This window comes from Delphinus delphis, chromosome 11, assembly GCF_949987515.2.
Source record: "Delphinus delphis chromosome 11, mDelDel1.2, whole genome shotgun sequence".
In the NCBI taxonomy this organism is placed as follows: Eukaryota; Metazoa; Chordata; class Mammalia; order Artiodactyla; family Delphinidae; genus Delphinus; species Delphinus delphis.
Genome location: NC_082693.1, coordinates 9,748,453 through 9,769,471, shown reverse-complemented (window position 1 = coordinate 9,769,471; position 21,019 = coordinate 9,748,453). Strand labels below are relative to the sequence as shown.

Below are 21,019 nucleotides of genomic sequence, written 5' to 3'. Positions count from 1 at the left end.
AAATATGCAGGCCTATTTAAATTTGAACTTAAACTATGGTATCACTCCTGTAATAGCATAGTCATTTTAGTAAACTTAATAAAGCTGTTCATTCAAAAAGTGGAAGAAACCACTTCAGAAGTAGTCATCGTGACCGTTCTAATTGGGAAATGAGAGGGAAAGTAATCTGCTAGGGAAGCGAGAATTAAAAAAGAGAGGAGAAAGTTGTGGTGATGTAGGCTGGCCTAGGCGTGAGGTTTTAAAATAGAAAGTTTGATAAACTAGTCCTGCTCATCTTGTATACAGTTATTTAAAAATCTGGCTCAGATTTAAAACATCTTAGGCTAAGACCATTCCATGTACAATAACAGATGCTAATTCTGCTTAGATGAAAATTATCTTACTGCTCTTAAATTTAATTTAGTATACCTGTGATCTGTTAGGTGTTAGATATCAGATAACCTCAGGGACCTAAAAATTGGATTTTCTGTCGATGTGTTATCCTTTATTTCTTTTTAGTTGCTTACATTTTCCTCTTTCTCTCCTAGCTGAGCGATTTATGAAAATATTAGATTTGATATTATGAAAATATCAAAGCATTTATTTTCTTGACTGCTATTGTGGCTCAAACACAGTTTGTTCATTATTCAAGAATTATATTATTTACTAATTACGTAACTCTCCATGACATTCTGCAAAGTTCTGTGCCTTCAGTACTAATCAGGCTCTCTACCTCTCCTTCCATATAGTTAGGATTGCTTGTGAAATTTGGGGATCTGCTTTGTCTCTTGAACACATTCTGCGGTGGTTGGGCTTCCTTTTTGCTACCTGGCTTGTGGAGATTAAGTAACCATATAGCAGAAAGCCAACTGAGGTGATCATTTGCTGGAGCGAGACTGGAGTCTGCAGAGAGAGAGCTCTACCAGAATGACTTTTTAGCCTCATGTGTATGTTTTTACTTTTCAGTTACCAAAGCCATAAGAAGTGATGGAAGAAATAGGCTCAGATTCTTTGTTCTTCCACATCAAGAAGGGAAAAACCTATTGCTGATTTAAAACTACTTCCCACGGCCAACTCTAAACCCTGGGATTTTTCTTTTTGCCAGCCTTTCTCTTTCCAATGGCATGAATTATGTGGAAGGATGGAAGGTGTGAGTGCGGAGATGGGAGCTGACAGCAGTGCTGATACTTGGGCCTTCACTTTGTCTGCTAGCTTGTAGTGCACCCGGAGCCTGCCGCCAAGTTAGGAACCATTCTGACGTGCTTGGTTGAGGATTTCGGGCACCATGATTTCAAATACGTTTGAATTTACTCCTTGTCTTATTTTTCATAGGTGTATTTGACCTTAACATATGTGTTATCCAGAATTTGTATGTGTTAGTGTGGACGGCAAGACCATTTTAATGGGAGAGGTGACGTTTTGATTAAAGAAGAAAATTTAGAAACGTTTGAGTTTTTCTCTTTGTGTTTAATAGGCAGGCGGTGGTTAAAGGTTCCCTTCCACATCCTTTTGCCTTGACGTTATTTGAGGACACATTGTACTGGACTGACTGGAATACACACTCCATTTTGGCTTGCAACAAGTACACTGGCGAGGGTCTGCGTGAAATCCATTCTAACATCTTTTCTCCCATGGATATACATGCCTTCAGCCAGCAGAGGCAGCCAAATGGTAAGTGATCTTGATTTTTAAATTGCAGGTTGGAATAGCTTTGTAGCACTCTGATGCCTGGCTTTAGTGAGGGGCAAGTGGAGGGAGGATATATCCAAAGGTAGTGGGAAGAAATAAAAAACAGGGAAAATGTCAAAATATAATTCAGGGTAGACAACAGCGTAAACCATTTGTAACTTGATATCTGTCACTACAGACCACCTCAGCCCTTTGTTTGAGTCTGGGGGTATGAAGGTAAAGAAGAGAGAAATAAAATAAGAAATTGAGATAGCTCATATGTTAAGATTGTGCACAAATGCATTTCTTATTCATATTATTTCTCTCTAATGAGTGATTTTGTTCATTGTATGTTTAAAAATGAGCACTTTTCTTGAATGGAAACCTCTATTAATCTAACTGGTTAATTTAAGTACCTCAGGTTACTTAAATAAAATACTTGCTTATACCTTTTCTGTGCACATCCCCCCACCTTTTTTTCTTAGTTTTGTTTCTGTTTCTGGCCATCCTTTATAATGACTTGGGCTGTGACTGCTGACAACAATTTCTTGTTAAGAGAGGACTAGAATTAGGTTTAAAGAATATGAGAATGTTAAGTGTTTGGCACTGGTGTGTAAATAAATGTCTGGCATGTGTCTGAGTGTATTTCAGATTGTATTCTGTAGCCAAAAATGCAGGGGGTTTGGATTATGCATTGCTTTGTATTAGTTCCTTCCATTTAGGGGGAGATAGTCAAATACTGAATGTGTCATATTGGAATCTGGTGATCATGAGTCCATAAAAATGTTTTAAAATGTTTGTGTTACTCTTTTGTAGAAAAGAAAATGTTTAGTCACTTGCGTGAATTTTTTATTTCAGTGTTGGCCCTCAGGAAAGAATTTCTTTGTTCTTGTTTTTTTAATGACACTGTTGATCCTTTATGTTTTACTAGTTTGCGAATTTGCAGTTATGTGTGATATTGCTTTCTTTTATCTTTCATATTTTGTTGATCTCCATCTTTTGTTGATTTTTTTTCTGTGAGTATTATTTAAATCCATCCCTTTCTATATATAGTTTCTTCACATTTTCTAATTAATCTCTGCTTCTCAGTTTTCCCTTTTAAGTCCATTTTGTTTATCTTTTCCATGTAAATCTTTCCAAAGTGTGGCTTTTCTTGTCTCTCAGTGCCTCCACCACAGACTTTCCCCTCCCTGTGCTCATTCAGCTTTAGTTCCTATTAGTCAAACCTTAATCTTCCGTTACACTGTTCACTTTATTATCTCACCCAGTGTACAGCCTCCAAGCCTTCATTCATGTGGTTTTACCACACTTGAATGTCCCCCTGTGTGTTCTTCCTACCTTTCAAGACTTCAGTCATGTCCTGTATCTTTCCTTAGTGATTTACTTCCCATTTGACTCTATACTGACTTTACAGTCTAAATGTGCAAGATAGCAGTTTCATTGTTTTGTATTGTTTTCCAGTATTATTGTTCATTAATTTTGTCATACTGGCCAGATTGCAAGCTCTTTAGGGCAGGGACATCCTGCTTTATTTCTTGTATATTCCTCTTTGGATACAAAATGCTAAGTAAATTCTCACTGATTAATTCCCTTCCTTGCAGATGGTCTGGTAGTCAAGCACCTGGATGACATTTGGTAATAATTTGGTTTATCAGAGTTGCTCATGTTATGGTTGTTAACCTTTGTGTATCTAGAGTGGGGGAGGTCATCCATAATCATTGGTATTAATTACTGTGATTTATATTTGACAGCTACAAATCCATGTGGAATTGATAATGGTGGTTGTTCCCACTTGTGTTTGATGTCTCCAGTCAAGCCTTTTTATCAGTGTGCTTGCCCAACTGGGGTTAAACTCCTGGAGAATGGAAAAACCTGCAAAGATGGTAAGAAGTTGGTCTCCAAGAAGGAAGAATTTTAGATAGCAATTGGGATTCTTTATGATTTATTTTATTTCTCTGTAATAAGCTCTACAGTGCTTTGGGAGACTAGTCACTTAATCTCTCAGTCTTCACAATTGGTTATATACTAGGAGTGTTTTGTGTTTTATGGCAACTCTCGAATATTATAAATTACTTCAGTATTTAACTGAATTTTTAACATGCTATTTTGGAAAAAAAAATTAGGTGCCATTTCTTTTCTCTGTCAAATCTCATAGTCAGGGCTTCCCTGGTGGTGCAGTGGTTAAGAATCTGCCTGCCAGTGCAGGGGACACAGGTTTGAGCCCTGGCCCGGGAAGATCCCACATGATGCGGAGCAACTAAGGCCGTGCGCAACCACTACTGAGCCTGTGCTCTAGAGCCCATGAGCCACAACTACTGAAGCCCACGAGCCACAACTACTGAAGCCCGTGCGCCTAGAACCCGTGCTCTGAAACAAGAGAAGCCACTGCAATGAGAAGCCCGCGCACTGCAACGAAGAGTAGCCCCTGCTCACTGCAACTAGAGAAAGCCCGTGCACAGCAACGAAGACCCAACACAGCCATAAATAAATAAAAAAATAAAATGAAATTTAAAAAATCTCATAGTCATTGATCACAATTGATTCTTGTGGAAATGAGTATTCTCATAAAGAATACATTTTTAACAGTAGGTAGCATTTGTAAATAAAGAACTTCAGTGCAAGGAAAAGATGTTTATTAAACTTTTAACTATAAAGACTATCATGGGATAAACATTTTCTAAAAAATGATTGAATGATGTTTTTAATTGCCTTTTAACAACAGAGAATTGCCTTCAGAAGAAGAAAAGAATTCCTTACTGTACTGTTTAAAGCAACTTTTTCTATACTTAACCACCACACTGCCTCTTCTCCTTACTCTCAATTCCCTATAGAGAGAGGGCATATTGGAGAAGTATTCTGATTTAGGACATTTCAAGGGACTTCTGGTTTGGGAGAACACCAGTTCTTCTCTTTTTCTTCTTAATGAGAATGTTATTCTTCATTCTTACCCCTATGGATCACCATCTGGTTCTCTAGCCACCAGCAAGACCTGGTAAGAAAATTGTTATATTTAGCAGTGGCTTCTTTATCTAACTCTGAGAAGTAGAAGCCTTTATTTAGGAGTGGGTTAGAGTTCCTGGCAAGGGGGTCAGGGAGTCAGAGAGATGGAATTGAGTTGGTGTACAGGATATTTGTCATGACTTGGCATTGATAAATTATCCTCCTAGTCAAAGGTGAAGCTGGCTGACTCTTGTCAGACGGTTTTCATGGCAGACAATAATTTGGTTTCAGTTTAAAACAAAAGGTTTTTGTAATGTTGCCTTTTTGTTTAAAAATGTAGCCTGACTTTAAAACAGAGGATTTATTTTAGCGGTAGTGGTCTGTTTACACCCTATAGCAGTGCAGATGTACGAGTTTAACTCCTGTTTTGAATTTCAGATATACATTTGGCATGTAGTAGCCTTAAGTTAACTCTTGTGTTTTGATCACCTTGCCAAATTGACAGCTTCACTCTCTATGACTTCTTTGTTTGCAGAGTTTAGGGCTGGCTTCTTTTGGTAGTTAGCAGAGGCAGTGAATTGGATAAAGTTACTCCTAGTTGGTGCCTGCTGTGGCATTTAGGGCTGTATTCTCTCCAAGACAGAGTTCATTTATAATTAATCCATGAGTCAAAAAGCTGATGCTGAGAGCTTCTTCACTCCTCTTCTCAGTGTTTTCTACTATGATTCCACATTAATGCTTGAAGTTTAATATCAGTATTTTCTTTCGGACTCATTTCTTTGGTTGGGAATCTTTTTTCGCTCTTTGAGATGTCAACCTGCTTACTATGGTTTTTTGTTTTTTTGGTTTTTTTTGCGGTACACGGGCCTCTCACTGTTGTGGCCTCTCCCGTTGCGGAGCGCAGGCTCAGCGGCCATGGCTCACGGGCACAGCCACTCCGCGGCATGTGGCATCTTCCCGAACTGGGGCACGAACCCATGTCCCCTGCATCGGCAGGCAGACCCTCAACCACTGTGCCACCAGGGAAGCCCTGTTTACTATCTTTTATTAGCTTTTATGTAAAGTTAAATGTTTTTTTGCTAGTGGTTGACTTGAATATTTAAAATCAAAGCGAACAAAAAGATTAATATTCTCATTCACAACAGTGTTTTTATTGAATACTCTTTTGGGTTAAAAGCATTTCATAAATAAATCTGATTTAAAACTCAATGAAATAAAAATTTGAAAGTTTACTTTCTAATGGTAATAATAATAATATATTAGCTAGTATTTATTGAATACTTACATGTTTGGTACATTTCTGAGTTTTACATTTATCTCCTTAAAGTCTCACAGCAACCCTATAGAAACCAGGCTTAGAGAGATTAGGTGTTTTGCCCGAGGTTGTGTAACTGCCTGAATCCAGTTCTGTCAGATGAACAACTCTAACCCTTACCCAGTGTGTCGTATTTATCTGATTCCCTCTCTCTTCTGCTGCTGTTTCCTCCTCCATAGGTTCCTTTGTCCTTAATTGTGTCAGGCATTGCCCTGTAGTTCTTTTTGTTACAACAGCTTTACCGAGACGTAGTTTACCTATAAAATTCAACCATTTCAAATGTACAATTCGGTGATTTTTAGTAAATTTACAGAGTTACAACCATCACAGTACATCCAATTTTAGAACATTCTCGTTAATCACAAAAGATCCTTGTCCTAGATTAAAAAGGTAAAGACCTTTTTAAACATCCTTCTTGAACAAAGGACCTATACTTCCTTCCTCTGATATTCAGCTACTTAGCTTCTTAGTCATTACTTAGTTGCTATTCATTATACCTTTAAATAAATGTTATTGATTCCAGGGGCTATATAATGGGTGAAGCCAGAGAGAGAATCAAAACTTGATTTGGAGAATTCAGCCATTATAGAGCTTGACCTCATAGTCAAGCCACTCCTGTTTTACTGCATTACTTTCCATTTCCACCCTAAATAGACCCTAGTATCCTTTTTTTTTTTTTTTTTTTTTTGCGGTACGCGGGCCTCTCACTGTTGTGGCCTCTCCCGTTGCGGAGCACAGGCTCCGGACGCGCAGGCTCAGCGGCCATGGCTCACGGGCCCAGCCGCTCCGCGGCATGTGGGATCTTCCCGGACCGGGGCAGGAACCCGTGTCCCCTGCATCGGCAGGCGGACTCTCAACCACTGCGCCACCAGGGAAGCCCCTTAGTATCCTTTTATACTCATTACTTTTCAATTACTGAAGAAGTTCTGCATTCTTTATTTAGAGTAACTAAATTTTGCCTGTGGGTTTCAAGTCTTTTCTTCATTTTTTTCACTTTGTTGTTCTAGGTGCCACTGAATTACTGCTTTTAGCCCGAAGGACAGATTTGAGACGAATTTCTTTGGATACACCAGATTTCACAGACATTGTTCTACAGTTGGAAGACATCCGTCATGCCATTGCCATAGATTATGATCCCGTGGAAGGCTATATCTACTGGACTGATGATGAAGTGAGGGCCATACGCCGCTCATTCTTAGACGGATCTGGCAGTCAGTTTGTGGTCACTGCTCAGATCGCCCATCCTGATGGTATTGCTGTTGATTGGGTTGCCCGAAATCTCTATTGGACAGACACTGGCACTGATCGGATAGAAGTGACAAGGCTCAACGGGACCATGAGGAAGATCTTGATTTCAGAGGACTTAGAGGAACCCCGGGCTATTGTTTTAGATCCCATGGTTGGGTAAGAGGCTCTGCTGATAGAAAATTTTGCCAGGTGTTTCTGGTTTTTTACAGGTTCCTAGAAACATTGAGAAAAACAATGTGAAGTATATGCTGGTTTCCAATAAATAGCTCTTTAACAACTGTCCATTTTTAGAATATAGTGATTGGAATAAAATCTCAAGTTAAAGGATTGCTAGTTTATTTCCTTGAATGTTTTGAATATTTTTTCTTTCTAAATTAAGTCCATGCTTGCTGACTTCGGGTGTTGGCTGTAGATTTTGCCGAGGTTGCATCATGACCATGAAAATTGTGGAAAGAAGTTGTTTTCAGAGCTCTTTCTCTTCCCCCCTAGAAAATTTAATTTCATCTCATTTTCAGTACTTCCAGAACGACTTGGTAAAGAATATATCTTACTTTTTGTATGTCCCCAAGCGTATAAATGATTTGATTTCCAAAACTTGGTCAGGCCATGTAGCTTTATGCCTAGTCTTTTTTTTTTTTTTTGGCTATAATACCCTGACGATGGTCCAGGGAAACACAGCTTTCTACATACTCACCAGTGTTGTTTGTTACTATGAGATTCATCCTGAGGGTGAACATAATGACAAATTATTACACCTCAGTGCATACCAATGCCTTCGAGCCCCTTAAATTCTCAGGAGCCTCAAGAATCACGTAGTGCTACAGGAGGAGTTAGTTATTTGGGGAAATCAGTTTGCCATCTGAATATTACTAGTGGTTTAACCTTTTTGTGTCAGAGATGACAAGCCAGCAAGAAAGAGAGGACTGTTCCTGGGAAGGAGCACAAAATATTTTGAAAAACACAGCTGAAAATAGAGTATCATTATTGGGAGGCATTATCAGTTCTAGAAAACACTGTTTCATTCTGAAAATTTTCTACAAGCTTACACACTGCTGTTACAAATGTCTTAAACTTACTCTTCGTATGTTTGTCTTATGTTTTTTTCCTTCTGTGGTGTTAACAGATGATCAGTGTAAAGGAGGGGTGGATCTCACCTTTAGGATATCTGAAAGTTACAGTTTATTATCTGTTTTTAGCTCATATTCTGTGTACTTCTATAGGTACATGTATTGGACTGACTGGGGAGAAATCCCGAAAATTGAGCGAGCAGCTCTGGATGGTTCTGATCGAGTAGTGTTGGTTAACACTTCTCTTGGTTGGCCAAATGGTTTAGCCTTGGATTATGATGAAGGCAAAATATACTGGGGAGATGCCAAAACAGACAAAATTGAGGTTTGTTTCTTGCTTTTTCATTTTGAAACCAGTTTTGTAATCGTTTTTGAATTAATGGTAATTTGATGCAGATATTCTTGCATCTTCACTGGGGTGCCAGAGGTATTTTATTCAACCTTGAGGATTCTGGGGATTGTGTATTTTCTTCCATCTAACCATAAAATTTCTGAGTTACACTGGCATGAGAAATGGGTATTCACGTATCTCTAGTCTTAAAAGCTTATGTGAATGATTTTTCTCATTATGGGTAAAGCCACTGCCTGAATTTCCTAGGGGCAGTTTGCACAAACCAAATATTACATAAGCTCTAGACTGAAAGAGCTGATAGTCGTCGTCAGGAAAACAAAGCCCATACATGCATATATACTTTCTGTTGGTGATGGTGTTGGGGCAGGTGGTGGCATATATTAACTATTAAGATGGTTACATGCAAATGGTTTTTAAATTGATTTATGAGCTGTGTGGGAGAAAAATTAATTAGCCAAAGCTTGGGGGAAATATTTTCCAAATGATAGAACTAAGGGCAATCAGAATAGAATTACGGTGGAAACAACCACCATATGTGAATATGTGACTATTTTATCACATTGTTTTGTGAAGAGCATATATCCGTGATAATTGATTGTGACGTCTCACTTTACAGCTTTGAATTGCTAGAGGTCTTGTGAATCACATACTTAAAGCGGAGTTTTGATCACAATATTTCTTTGGAAAACACATGACTTCTCATATAAGGAATAGCTTTGAATGGCTCTTCAAAGGCACAGCACACATCTCGCAATAGATAGATAATTTGGGCTCTGGAGCAGTTACTTTAGAAAGGTGATTCTTAGGAATGTCAGGGACTCTGAGGGAATAATGAGTTAAAGGGCCTTCCTTTAAGAATGGAATCTTGGAATAGAAAAAAGCCATTAGTATTCCACCAGGCTTAAATACTGAAAACCATCTTCAACTCTTGCAGCTGGTTTCCATTAATAGAAAATTATGCATAGACTTGACTATATAAATTTTCTCCCTGTTGTTAGTGTTTCACTGCCCCCACCCCCTTTAAATCCAAGTTAGGTTTGAATCTAGCAGCTGGAGTGCAGTGCTAATGAGACAAAGGTTATGAGTTCACTTTTCAGACAGGCTATTAGCTTCACTTGGGTAGGCTTGAGTACAAATCTCACAACAGTCCCATCCAGTTCACAAATGTGTATTGTTGATCAGCTGTGGACTATACATGAGTGTATAGGTATACTACTCTTAGAAAAATAGTTTAAGTCCATGTGTCCCAGAGGAATGTCTGCACATAAGGAAAGAGCACATAATTTACATCACGGAAGAACACGTGATTTATTATTCTATAGGGATTTTAAAAATTCTGTATTTGATCTTTCTTAGCTTACTATGACTGACTGACTAGATTGTAAATAAAACATTTGTTTCTTTCTAGGAATTTTTCAAGTCTTATTTTCCCTACTGCAGATCACTTTTAGCACTTTAGATATAGAAATTCATTCAAAATCACAAATAGTTCAGGAGGGATTCAGGTAAAGAAATGGGAATTTATGGAGGTTCTGAATGACAGTGTTTAAGAATAAGAATGAACACACATTATATAACAATATCTAATATTCATTTTACAGGATTTATTTTCTTAGTTTGCAGGAAGTGCAGTAGGTCTTAAAATGAGTATTAGTTCTGGCCTTTTGAGCTGTGTATATGTATGTAAGTGGTGTCATTTGCTTCCTCACTTCTTATTTCCTTCCTCCTGACTTGTACCAGCATCCTTAAACTTACCTTTCAGATCTATTTCTCTTCTTCCAGGTTTACTGGAACACAGCTGCTATTTGTTGTTTGTCCCCCTTTTGACAGATTATTTGAGGTTAGTGATATATCTCCTTCCACCAAATTATACACACAATGACCTCCCCTCATTCTTTCCCCAGAGGTTCTGATGAAGTTTCCCTAATTGAACATTCAGTGCTTTTGTAATTTTAATTACAATTACAATGTAAAAAAAAATTCTTTTTACAGACACATCTGGGAAATAAAGAGAGCAGATATTGTTATCTGTTACCCTCAAATTTACAATGATATGTAAAATTGCTGGTATATGGCAAACTAAGGAAAGAGCACAGCTCTTCATATTGCATAACTGAGGGAGAAAAACTGTTCGTTTCCCTCTCTGAGACTAGTAGTGATTATAGGAGCAACTGTAACCACCAGCTTTTTCATTTTGCTTTACTCAGTAGTAGGTTGACTAAAACTTTTGGGAAGACACAGAATTTTAAAAATGCTTCTTTTTCTAGGATTACTTGCTAGCCTCTTGTTATGTATCAGCTGATCCTAGGTGCTGATCTGACCCTAGTCTAGGTCACATGCTCCTTGCTCCTCCCCTTCTCTTAAGAAAGCTTCCCTGCTTTTGTCATGCCCAAGAATGAAAGGTACTTTTTCCTGGGACTATAAGAAAATATTAAATTATGGTTGTAGCGGTCTTATTCACTTCTGGAACACTTAGAGTTTACTTGGGATATATGTTTCCAGTACTTTTGGGAAGAAAAGATAGGTATTTGATAAATTATGTAGCAGTGTAAGGCATAGTAAACTCTTGTGTTTTGAGTGGATCTTATGGGAAGAGCTTAAAATGTTCATTCGCTTATGCTCTCTGCTCCCTCAGTGGAGATTCCTTAGATCAGGTTCTCACTCATTTTTTTTGTAAGTGGTGATGTAACCAGATGCTGGATATTGGGGAGCTGGGTCTGAGGATTGGGGAAACCAGAGAAAATTAATGGGGAGCTCTGGGTTTCAGACTCGGCTTCTGTTGTACAGAGTTGCAAGAAAGAATAAATAGGTTTACCTGAGTTCTATAACCAATTCCGCAGAGAGGGATGGTACATAGGGAATTGCTGATGATGTCACATTTTTTAAAAAAAAGACAGTCATCCTATTGGCTGGTGCTTTAATATAAGAATATGTTTGTGAGGATATGTCTGATTTCCCTACTTTTCAACTGATAGTGACCACTTAACTGTAGGTGTTATTTAAAAGGTACTTCCTGGTACTTGTTTACGTTTCTTCATTATGCTGAAATCATTTCATCACCTTTTACATACAAGCTTCTAGTTTACTTGTCTGCACCGGGGTCCCCTCTACTCCCCACCCAAGTGGGGCTTCCTGATAATAAATACTAAAGCATTAGCAGAAAGGATCATTTTCTTTTTTCTGGTTGGGGAACATCAAACAAGCCTTTATTTCAGCTTTATAAGACCCTGCAGTAGGCAGAAGCACATTGTGTCTTAACACTATTCTCATTTTTCTCGGTCCGTTACAACTGCCAGAAACATTGGTTGTACTGAGGGCCTGCAGTACTGCTTACCAGTAGTGAAGACATATCATAGATAATTTATAAGTTTAAAACATTTTCAGTTAATGCGTTTTCAGTCGCTGGTTTTATTGAAAATAATAATATTGTCATAGCTGAAATTTTCTCACAGTTTACTTTCTCATTATATACTTTTTATTCATTTTTTTCCCCTTTTCATTTCTGAGCTTATGCTGACAAATGCAGCAACACCTAGTGGTTGTAGGTGAAGAGAGAGATTTTTCTTGTTTACTTCAAGGACATGTAGAATTATTTCATATCTCTTTTATTGTAAATTTCCCTATTTTAGAGAACAGTGTCCATAGGTAGTTTTGTCCAAATCTAATTATACCTGGCACAATTTTGTTGGGAAACAGAAACAGAGATTATTATGTAGGGCTGTATTTTCCTCTCATGACAACTTCCTCTGTTTAATCAGTACTCTTATAAAGAAATTTGTTTCCCAAGTATTCAGATTTTTTTTTTTTTTTTTTTTTTTTTTGCGGTACGCGGGCCTCTCACTGCTGTGGCCTCTCCCATCGTGGAGCACAGGCTCCGGACGCGCAGGCTCAGTAGCCATGGCTCACGGGCCCAGCCGCTCCGCGGCATGTGGGATCTTCCCAGACCGGGGCACGAACCCGTGTCCCCTGCATCGGCAGGCGGACTCTCAACCACTGCACCACCAGGGAAGCCCCAGATTTTTTTTAAAGTAATTTCTTTGGCGTCTTTAGCCTGTGTATTGTGAAAGTCTGTTAAAACACACAAGGACCCATTTATGATGGTTTTTCTTATTGTTTTTTCTAAGATTAATTCCTCCTTAAGAAATTATAATAATATAATCATCTGTTGTTGAGATAAAGCTCTCCTGAGTGTATGACAAGTACCAACAAGTTCTTTCTTTTGAATCTTTGCCAGTTTATGTGTTTCTTAAAATTGGTTTTACTTTTAGTTTTAGAGAAATGTTCAGGATAACTTAAATACCTGAATCTTTGCCCATTCCTACTACTTTACCACACTATACGTATGTATATATATGAATATATATTTTTCCCCACATCTTCTTGACATATAATAATGGAAGAATGATTTTGATAAATTCCATTATTAGATTCCTCAGCTCAACAGAATACCTGGATTTGGAGACTGTATTCACTGAGTTGTAAGCATGGGCTATCATCTTGTTTCTGATTGGGGTGTATCTTATGATTATATCTATCTTTGAACTCCTATTTGAAGGTTACCTGTTGATGTACAATTCTAACAACATTATTTAACTTGTTATCATCTATAGCAGCAGAGTAGTATATCGTCCAGTTGTATGCTCTGTCATCTCATTATCTCCTCTACTTTGTCTGGCTCTAGAAAAATTATTGCACATATTTATAGTGAGAAAAACTTGCTTGATGATAGGTGTGATCATATTTTCCTGAACTGGCACAACAAACCCTGGGGCCTCACCAAACAAGATGCAGTTGCCTCACATTGGAGTTAGTATAATTTTATCTATGTAAATTAGGATAATCTGTTCATTTGGTACCTAGAAAGCACTTTAGTGACCAAGTTTGAACTTGCACTTGGATTATTTTTTAACTGTTCTGCTATTATACTTTTTCGCCTCATGTTTTAGTATAAAACCATTTAATATGTGGGGAGCTGTTTTTAGTTACAGTCATTATTTTAGAAGTACCTTCTTTATTCCTTTGGTTTTTGTACCCCTGAAGTAAGAGTCCTGATTTCAGTGTCCTACTTTCTTGAGAAGAGAGGTCATCCTCTTTACAGTTTATAACAGTGTGGGTTTTTTTTGTTGTTGTTTTTGTTTTTGTTCTTTTTTGCGGTACGCGGGCCTCTCACTGTTGTGGCCTCTCCTGTTGCGGAGCACAGGCTCCGAACACGCAGGCTCAGTGGCCATGGCTCATGGGCCTAGCCGCTCCGCGGCATGTGGGATCTTCCCATACCAGGGCACGAACCCGTGTCCCCTGCATCGGCAGGCGGACTCTCAACCACTGTGCCAGCAGGGAAGCCCTAATGTTTAGTTTTTATCGAGGTAATCTCTAGATGTTTTGTTGAAACATTTTATAATATTGGACCCTGATCTAGTTCTTGTTTGATTTTGCCATTTAACTCGGTGACTTTAGATAATTCACATAATCTCCGGTCTTTGTATTTTGGCCAGTGAGGTCATTTGAACCAGGTGATCTTTAGGTTCTTTCCAGTTATAACATTTTCTGATGTTTTTTATATTAACTGCATGTCATAGGTTAAGAACAAATTAAACACTTTGCTTGGGAGAGTTGCTAAAAGGGAATCTATATTGAAGATGACATGACTGTTTTCTTTTTTTCTTTAAATTTTTCCTTATTTACTGTGCCTTTAATTCCTATCACCTAAAGAAAACTTGCCTGTTGGGGGTTCAGTATCTTTAGTAACTCAGTTTTAGTGACTTCCAGTAAGCTATTCATTTAGATTTTGCGTTGACCTGTATGCAGGCTACTCCATTATTAATATGCATGGTGGGTTTAAATAAATGTTTAAAGCCGTTGTTTGAAGCTTGCCAAACATGTAAATGTTAATGGAGTTCATGTAAAACATTATTTTTCAGGAGGTTATTTCCCTGTAGCTGGGAAACTATTATACTTTTAAAGGGGTCATAGAGATTTTATTTTTACTGTTTTTAGAAGGTTTGGAAAGGGTAAAAAGTAATATAATGGCAAGGACCACAGTTTTCGGGCTTCTTGGGAGGGAATTTGCAAAACATAGAGCAATGTTAACAATAACAAGTATTTTAACTTCTTGTTTCAACTTAATTTATCACCAGCTATTTAAGGATTCTATGTAATAGTCATTGCTGAAGTTATCCATAACGAGCAAAGGATTCTCCTTCAATTTTTTTTCCACTTTAAGTGTAGCTTACAATTTTAAAATGTTGAGAATGTTATAATGCAGGCCCTGTAATTTTTTTGTTGAACTCTTAATAGATTTCCTAAAGTCTTCATTGTACTATGATTTGTTTTTTTGGTAGATTTGATCTGAAATAATAATCTGAGGGAAGGAGTTAGAATCCCTTTTATAGTGCTGAGATTTTCAACAGATTAGTATTTTGTTATTTCATTTATAATTTTGAGCTTCTGAGATCTGCCAGGCTTGTAGAGCTTGTAAGTAGGACTGAAATTAGAGGCTTTATGCTATTAATAAATAGACCCTGTTCAGTTTTTTGTTTTTGTTGATTGATTTTTTTACAGTTCCATAAATTTTAATAAGTGCATAGAGTCATGTAGCCACCACCACAATTAAGATACAGAACATTTCCATCAATCACAAAAACTGCCTTGTGCTGCCCCTTTATTTTCAACTCCCCACACCCACTCTCCGGCAACCTCTGCACCTAGATTTGCATAAATGGAATCATACAGTATGTTACCTTGTAAGTATGGCTTCTTTCACTTAGCTTTAGACATTTAAAACGTTAAATGTTCATTTATTTTTGATTTTAGATTGATTTATGACTTGGTCTTTATGTCTGGTTGAGATTTATAACACTACTATTGTGTTTTAGTTACAGTGTTATTCTTAAAATACGGGGAAAAAAATCCCAAACCCTTCTCTGCGACAATAGATTTCATTAGTCTATAGATAGTAAGCAAACAGAGTTTCATGGGTTTTCAAAGTGTTGTTGTCTTTGGGAAAAAAGCCATGTTCAGACGGTTTAGACATTATCAGATGATTTCTAGATAGTGTCATATACTTACACAAACATTTGTTCTTTCTATCCCAGGTTTCTCTTCCCAGAATTCAGCAGTGTTTGTTGCTTTTTGATTAGTTAGCTTCTTTAATTTGTCAAAGGTCATAGAACTTGCTGTTTATGAAGAAAACAATGGAATTCAAGTTTCCTGATTCCTAATACAGTACTTATTGTGTTGAGTTCTGCTGCCTCTTTTTTAGACTGTTCATTTTGAGATAATTTCAGACTTCAACAAAAAATTTGCAAGAGTAATAAAACTTTCACCCAGGTTCATTTTACATACTCATAGAATAGTGATCAACACCAGGAAATTAACACTGATACCATTTCCATTATTCCTGTTATATTAATTGGAATTCTCCCATAAGAAAGAGGTGTCCCCTTTCCTATTTATTCAATTATTCATATATATATGTATGCACATATATATGTGTATATATGAGCCAGTGGATGTTCAGTTTATTCTACAGGGTATATTTCATTATCATCATTATATCGTTGCAAAAATTGTTCCAGAATTGGCATTAGGATCACCTTCAAGGTGATTCTGTGTCCTTTTGACATGCCTCCATCTTTTTTTTTTAACTGTGGTGAAAAACACGTAACATAAAACCTACCATCTTAACCATTTTTAAGTGTACAGTGGTGCTAATTATATGCACATTGTTCTGCAAGATCTGTAGAACTTTTTCATCTTGCAAAATTTAATCTCCATTCCTTTTGAACAACTGCTTCTCCACCAGCCCCTGGCAACTGCCATTTCACTTTCTGTTTCTAAGAGTTTGATTACTTTAGATACCTCTTATAAGTGGAACCATGCAGTATTATGTTCTTGTGACTGGCTTTATTTCATTTAGCATATGTCCTCAGGGTTCATCCGAGTTGTGGTCTGTGACAGGTTTCCCGTCTTTTTTAAGGCTGAATAATATTCCATTGTAGTATATACCGTATTTTCTCTATCGATTCATCTGTTGATGGACATTTAAGTTGGTTCTGCCTCTTGGCTATTGTGAACACTGCTGCAGTGAACATGAGTGTGCAGATATCTCTTTGGGATCCTGTTTTCAGTTCTTTTGGGTGTGTACCAGAAGTAGGATTGCTGAATCAAATGGTAATTTAATTTTAATTTTGTAAGGAGCCCCTGTCATTTTTAAAATACTTTTTGGAACAACAGCATATTCCAGCTTTCTCTTATTTCCCATGCCAAGGAGCCATGGTTCTTTTTAATGAAGAATAGTATTTAAAAACCAGTATCTGGGCATAAGGCGTGCTCATTGGTACTTGAGTAATTTGTCTTAATACTAAGATGTTAGAGTTGATTTTTTTTTTTTCCTACTAAGACTCAAAATATATGTTAGTTGTGCTTGAAAAGAATGAGAGGAAAGGGAGCATTTTTCCCTTGTTAATATGCTAATGTGTTTCCCTTAGGGTTTATTAAAGGCTCCAGGACAGTGGGGTTCTCACAAGAATCTCATGAAGCATTTGAGTATTGACTAAGGTGGTGTTGGTTTTCATCATGGTGATACCTTCAGCTGAAAATCTGTTCTCAATTTTATAGTTTTGAGTAATTCATGTTTTAGAATGCTTTGGTCACGATAGCAATTCGTAACTCTATCTGTAAAAGAGCATAGGAACTGCAAATGTTTAATATTCTAAGCACAACTCCTTGAAAAAATATTATGAAACTACCTAGTGCAAGTTTGATACTTTTTCTTTCCATATTAAAAATCACTTGTATTTACTCAGACATAATATGTCTTGAAGTAGTTTAAAGGCTTTAAATGCAGCACTGAATTTGCCGTTACTGCTCTCTTAAACAGGTGCATGGCGTCCCTTTGCTTCCCCTACTGGATGCAAAGCATTTCTCTTTCCTTCTCACCCCAGTGAGATTCTGCATGACTGAAATGTTATTTCCATCGATATAGTTTTCAAAAGTGCCATTTCTATGAAATTATACTTTATAACCTATGAATTAGATGAATCAGCCCCCAACGATACCTATTTGTCTCTCATATATGTGTGTGTGTGTATATATATATATATATATATATATAAACTTTTAATTTACTACTTGTTTTGGATATTGGCTGGAACAGTATAAGAGGAATGGTTCATTTGCATTTCTTTTTTGGAACTTGATAGCATTCCCAGTTCATTTTATGAGGGGTGCCTGGTTGTCCTGTTGTCATCTATTTCTTGAACATGTCCAGTCAAGTGAATTTGCATAACAGCAACTTTGGTAGTAGACTGGCTGCATTCCAGGATTTCATGGGTAATCCTGTCTTGGCATTTAATGGGCTGATGAAACTACTCAAAAAAACCGGATGTGATGTCTGCAGAAGGTTTGCCATTACCTCCTCTCTGTGAAGATAATGTTCTGGTTAACCCACATCTGTTTCCTGTTGTAGCCCGTATGCTCAGTGTGGTTTGCAATATTTGGAAATGCCTCAGAATGTTAAATCCATACCACAGTGTGGTTGAAGCAGCTGAAACCACTGGAGACTCTGGTTCAGATTTGGAGGTAGATTTTAGAAGTGACAGAAGCCTAATTTCAGTTTAATTAAACCACTCCGAGGTAATATGGTGAAACACACCCTCAAGAAGATTTAATTAGTGTTGGCTCAGCTTTTAAAGCATAAGGGTTATCTTTTGGATTGGCCTAAAATGGTGCATTTGTCCTGGGTTCAGAATGTACAAGCAAGCTTTTACCAGGATTTGGGTTGTTATTTTAAACATAAAGGGGCTTAAAACTGTATTTATAAACCTAGTAACCTGTCCAAAACTGTTACTCCTTGGGTATGAGAAATGTAACAGTAATTTTCTTTGAGACAAAGCAACATGTTCTTGTTTCTCTATGTTGCTTCTGCCCAGTAGTAGAGAGAGATTGTGTGGCTGATACAAGAGAAGCATTTAGGGCAGAAGCCAATTTTCTAAGAAGTGTCAACTCTGCAAAAGTAATGGAAGGAAACACATTTCAGAAAGTAATCAGACTCGGTATAAAGGGAAATATGTAGTTCTTTAGAAGTAAAGTCTCACAATCAGATTTTGTTTAAGTTTTTGATCCCTTAATTTCTTCAGAGGATTCTCATAAATTGCCTCCTACATCATGTGAACAACAAAAATGATAACAGCATTTATTACTAACAACTATTATTATTCTTCGGATGCCCTTGGACTTTTTCCCTTATCTTTCCTCTCTTCATTTTTTTTTTTTTTAATTATGGAAAATTTCAGACATGTAGTAAAGCAGAGTAAAGATACTCAGGAACTACCTGGCTTCAACCATTATCTGTCAATCTAGAATGCTCTTAAGGGGAAAGCCAAGGAGATGGCAGATAGGGATTCTCTTATTAATATAAATGTGATTTTAATACTTTTATTTTGATATAACCTAAAAGAAATGAAAGAATCAGGCCTTTGTCCTTACTCTTGCAAATCTCAGCTAGGACTTTGAAATGTAAACTTACAAATGTGATAAAAGATGAAAAAAGTAGAGTTTTATTCTTTTCATGAGAAATCATTTTTGAAGTAATTTTAACCCATATTAGAATTAAGTATAGCATAGCTGGGGAGGGAGGAAGGACGAAATGGAAGGCATTTGTTTGTGGCTTTACGGAGCCTGATGAGTCTAGGGCAACCCTGAAGGTGGCAGGTTTGAGGGGGGACAGGGGTCTAATCTAAAACAGGAGTAAATTAATTTTGTTGTGGGCTGTATAGTCACCACCATGAACTTCTAATACTGCGCAGTCCACTAGGGTAGCCAGTAACCACATATGGCTACGGAGCACCTATAATGTGGCTACTCTGAACTGAGATGCCTGAAGTGTGAAATGCATACTAAGAAGACCTAGTAAGAAAAAACATAAAATCTCGCTAATAAATTTTTAAAGAGTGGTTACATGTTGAAATAAAATATTTTGGATATATATGAATAGATTAAATATATTATTAAAATTACCCTTACCTGTTTTTTAAAAAACTTAAAAAAAATCTAGCTCCTAGAAAATTTTGAATTACACACATGACTCACATTTGTAACTTGTATTTCTTTTGGACAGCACTGTTCTAGACCCAACCCTGTTGTAAAAAGCTACTACAACAGTCAAGAATGGGAAGCTAGGGAATTAAGGGAAGCAGTGTGGTTACAAACTTACATTTAAAGTATCTTAGCATATCTTAATTACATTGTTTAATTTGAAATAGATGTGATATATCTAGCTTTAGTGTGCACTTTATTTACTCTACTACCCCCCCCCCCAAAAAAAAAACCCACAAAAAAACACTTTTAGTTTTTGCCTTTAAAGTGAGAGAACAAGGAATAGCTAGCTGGAAGGAACTAATACTCTAGTGTGCAAAGCTACAAAATCCTTAGCTGTGGCTTTTAGGGAACTAATATTTGAGTTCTTGGACTCTGTGCTATTCTAAAGATCTTTTTAAGACCTTCATTATCATTTGTTGTTGATTTGCCAGATGTTGCTAAAAATTACCTTATCTTTTTAACATGTCCTTTGCTTGTTTTTCTTCTTCCTGAGACCCTTGCTTGCACTTAGAGCAGCATTAACACTGATCCAAGCCCCAGTTTTGTCAGGGGACCAGAGTGAAGATCACCAAAGCATTCCTAACCTACAATCCTTTATGTGCAATTCTGAAATCCAAAAAGCTCTTCAAACCGAAAGTTATTTTTATTAATTCAGTTGGTAGAGAGTCTGGCTTGAGGGACTTCCCTGGCAATCCAGGCAGTGGATGCGGGTTCCATCCCTGGTGGGGGAGCCCAAGAAAACCAAAACACAAAATGGAAGCAATATTGTAACAAATTCAATAAAGACTTTAAAAATGGTCCACATCAAAAACACTTAAGAAAAAAAAAGGAGTCTGACTTGAAGCAGTGTAAGACTAATTGTAGTTCCTATTTATCCCCCTTTGTGAGAATATGTATATGTCTTGCTGGAAAAATATTATCATGCTTGGCAATGAAGTGCTGCCCTGGACCCAGGTAGAGGTGATACGCCATGTGCATTGTGTTAGCCTTTCAGTATTTCAGAGAAGTCCAAATTCTAAAATAGAGCTAGCCCCAGAGACTTTCAGAAAGGGGATTTTTGGACCTCTATTATCATCCCATAGAAATTGAAAATATTTTATTAACCGTAATTCTATATTTAAGATATTTATCTTAAGCACAATCTGGATGCATTAATAGAGGGAAATGAGGTCTTCCTGAAATACAGCTTTGTTATGTCACTCTCCTTAAAGTGCTTTCAGAAGTTTCTTGTTTTCTATAGTTTTTCTTACCTGGAATTTCATACCTCTTATAGGGTGCTGTCTCTCTGAGTCCCTTTTGTATTCTTTCTACCTCAAAGCATCTCTTTCAAAGTCAGTCAAACAAGACATCCAT

At 37.2% G+C, this 21,019-nt stretch overlaps 1 protein-coding gene across 5 annotated transcripts in view; it reads left to right on the top strand.

Moving 5' to 3' along the window:
- Window positions 1–21,019, top strand: part of LRP6 (LDL receptor related protein 6) — a 178,427-nt gene that overhangs the window by 100,402 nt on the left and 57,006 nt on the right. For all 5 annotated transcript variants that reach the window (XM_069541179.1, XM_069541178.1, XM_060024306.2 and 2 more), the window contains 4 exons: window positions 1,454–1,650; window positions 3,399–3,530; window positions 6,910–7,306; window positions 8,371–8,542. In XM_069541179.1, the coding sequence (XP_069397280.1) occupies window positions 1,454–1,650; window positions 3,399–3,530; window positions 6,910–7,306; window positions 8,371–8,542 (898 nt within the window). The remainder of the gene's footprint in view (window positions 1–1,453; window positions 1,651–3,398; window positions 3,531–6,909; window positions 7,307–8,370; window positions 8,543–21,019) is intronic.